The 2870-nt window shown below is 37.3% G+C and overlaps 1 protein-coding gene across 1 annotated transcript in view; it reads right to left on the bottom strand.

The window, feature by feature from the left end:
• Window positions 1-1394: 1394 nt before the first annotated feature.
• LOC137627214 (synaptogenesis protein syg-2-like) overlaps window positions 1395-2870 on the bottom strand; it is a 135174-nt gene continuing 133698 nt past the window's right edge. The window contains exon 15 of the mRNA XM_068358294.1: window positions 1395-2126. Coding sequence (XP_068214395.1) covers window positions 1636-2126 — 491 coding nt within the window. The 3' untranslated portion in view covers window positions 1395-1635. The remainder of the gene's footprint in view (window positions 2127-2870) is intronic.

Raw genomic sequence — 2870 nt, 5'->3', positions numbered from 1 at the left:
GCTCTCTCGTGTAAAAGTTTAAAAAAAAAAAAAAAAAAAAAAAAAAAAAGTCCTTCCCTGTCTTGTTTCGCAAACTAGGACTCCCCATTCCCCTGGAGATCTCCTAGCTCCATTGATCCGTCAATAGCAGGTACAGTTGCCTTCATTAATTCATGTACAATTCACTGGATGCTAAGGAGACGTATGACAACTGTACATTGTAGCAGGCAAATAATTGGCTATTCAACACTTCGTAAGATTAATTAAAGGTTTTCGATCACATGTTTACAAGCTTGTGAACTTTTAATGCCAGCGTTGCTAACAGTTTCTGTCGTACACTCGGCCACACTATTCTATCTTGTGTCTCTTCCTCTTGTTATTTTGACGTTTTTGTAGTTTATATATGAAAAATTTATTTTAATGTTGATATTGTTCTTAAACTTCTTTAAGTTTATTTCCATTCCTCACTGTGCTATTTTCCCTGTTGGGGAACTTGGGCTTATAACATTCTGCTTTTTCCAACTAGGGTTGTTGCTTGACAAATAATAATAATAATAATAATAATAATAATAATAATTAATAATAATAATAATAATAATAATAATAATAATGTACAACTGCCAGACGTCTCCTTAGCATCCAGTGAAGTGTACCGGAATTAATAAAGCCAACTGTACCATTAATGATAAAATTAGCCTTGATGTCGACGCGTAGAGTATCCCACTGTTTTAAAAGCGAAACTCCCATGAGAGGAAAATCAAGATTTTTTTCAAGTTTTTCTCTTCACACAAAAAAAGATAAATGTAAAAAAAATGCAAAATTAACAAACACGAACAAAGCAAATCAGGGGACCTGTCAACAAACATTTCAACAACTGAAATAAATAATTATAAGTAAAGCACAGATGAGATTCTCCATAAGCCACACCTCTCAAAAATGTAAATCCATTCACAACTAATATCAACATCCCTAAATTACAAGACAATAGTAATTCGCCAAAAAAGTAAGAATAAAAATCTTCCATTATAGTTGAGTGTTCAACTTCATTACATTTTTTTTTTAAGAGAGGAATTCTGTAGTTTGAGGAATTTGCAGTTTCACTCGGACTGCAGTCCAGACCATCGTCATGCAATGGATCACACACAAACACACTGGGTCCCCTAAACAGCTCACAATGTCACACAAATTACACGAGTTTATTTTATATATATATTTATATGCTTAAAGCTGATCCGTCGCACTAAAGTACACGTGCGCCATTTTTTTTTTTTTAAGAAAATGCATTTCTTTGGTTACTCAAGCATATAGAAAATGCTTATTTTGTAGTCAAGTACTTCCATAATGGAGGCCATTCTTACTTTACACAGTAATGCAAAATAAAAAATAAACAAAGGAAGTTCTTATAAACAGTAAACTACCAGTTGTAAAACTTTTTTTGGCTACTTCTAGAAACGATGAGCCTCATTTTCTTATCGAAAATTGATCATAAAAAGGAGAGAAGCCTTACAACTCTCTCGGAAGATTCACTTTTTCTCTAATTATAACAATTAGTTTGATCATATCTATTGGTTTCCAATCCCTCCTCCTAAGGACCAAATGCATGATGCTGTTTCTGCGGGCGAGTTTCAAGAGAGCTTAACGGCCCGTGGCTTACAGTCATACCAAGTGGCCCTCAAGGTCCGACTCGCTGAAGGGGGAAGGCGAAGAAGGATTGGGATTGAAGGTGGAGAGACTGGTCGGCTGCACTCGTAGGTCTCCGTTTCTCTTGGAGAAGTCGGTGACGGCGATGACCGGGTGATCTATAGTGATGGAGTGCGGGTCGAGGGTGAGACTCGGATGCTCCGACAGGAGGGAGTGCTGCTCCAATCCTAGAGATGGAGGGGGATCCGAGTCCAGCCCTAATGTCTGAAGGGCGTGAGCGTGGTCAATACCCTCGGCGCTCATATTGGTGCCCATGTCAGCCGCGTAGCCTTGAGGATGATCGTGAAGACCTAGAGTGACGGAAGGACCCCCAGCGTGATACTGGGCGGCGCCGTTGGGTACCGTGGTAGGAGATGGGGTGTAGGAGGAGTAGCTGAGGTAGCCACGTGCATCTGGAGATGTAGTGTAATGAGTGGCACGGGACGGTGGCCTTGGGGTCACCTTGCCTGAAATCAAATTGAATGGCGTAAACTTGGGTATTATGGATGAACGCATGCGACCTTATACACACAATTTAAAGAATTATCATATGTAGAAATGTATTATAGCCACGGAAGGAAAAATGAAAAGACTTGATTGAAGTTAGTACTTTCGTCCATTAGGGACATCCACAGACTGTCTGTTGAGTCAACAGACTGTCTGTTGAGTCAACAGACTGTTGATGTTCCTAATGGAAGAAAGTGCTAACTCCAATCAAGTCTTTTCATGTTTCCTTTCGTGGCTATAATACATTTTATACTCATCACGTGACAGCTTCAGTAATATCTAAACATTATGTAGAAATATTTGTAGGTAGAATTAATATAGCTATATATTTTTAACCAACACAGTCTCCTAAACCAAAAGCTGCAATCAGAAAGGAAAATTAACGATGTATTTCCAAATATTTTCAAACTAAGAATGCCAGATTGTATGTTGGACTTTTGAGATACAGTAGGTGTCTATACTACTCTTCTAAGTATTGAAAAAATAAATTAATTTTCATAAAAGGGAGAGAGGGCCATGAAAGAAATCAACATTCTAGGCTTGAAACTTAATGTTTCTGAAAAAAAAAGGTTAAAAGTTAAATAATAATCTATTTCAGAATTTTGATCTTACCAATACTAATCAGACAAAAACAATAAATTGTCAAATATAAGTAACTCTAATAACTTTAGTTCTTTATGAGATACTTTTGTATCATGAGGTAC

Source organism: Palaemon carinicauda, chromosome 35 (genome assembly GCF_036898095.1).
Source record: "Palaemon carinicauda isolate YSFRI2023 chromosome 35, ASM3689809v2, whole genome shotgun sequence".
Classification (NCBI taxonomy): Eukaryota; Metazoa; Arthropoda; class Malacostraca; order Decapoda; family Palaemonidae; genus Palaemon; species Palaemon carinicauda.
This window is presented reverse-complemented; position numbering and strand designations above follow the sequence as displayed.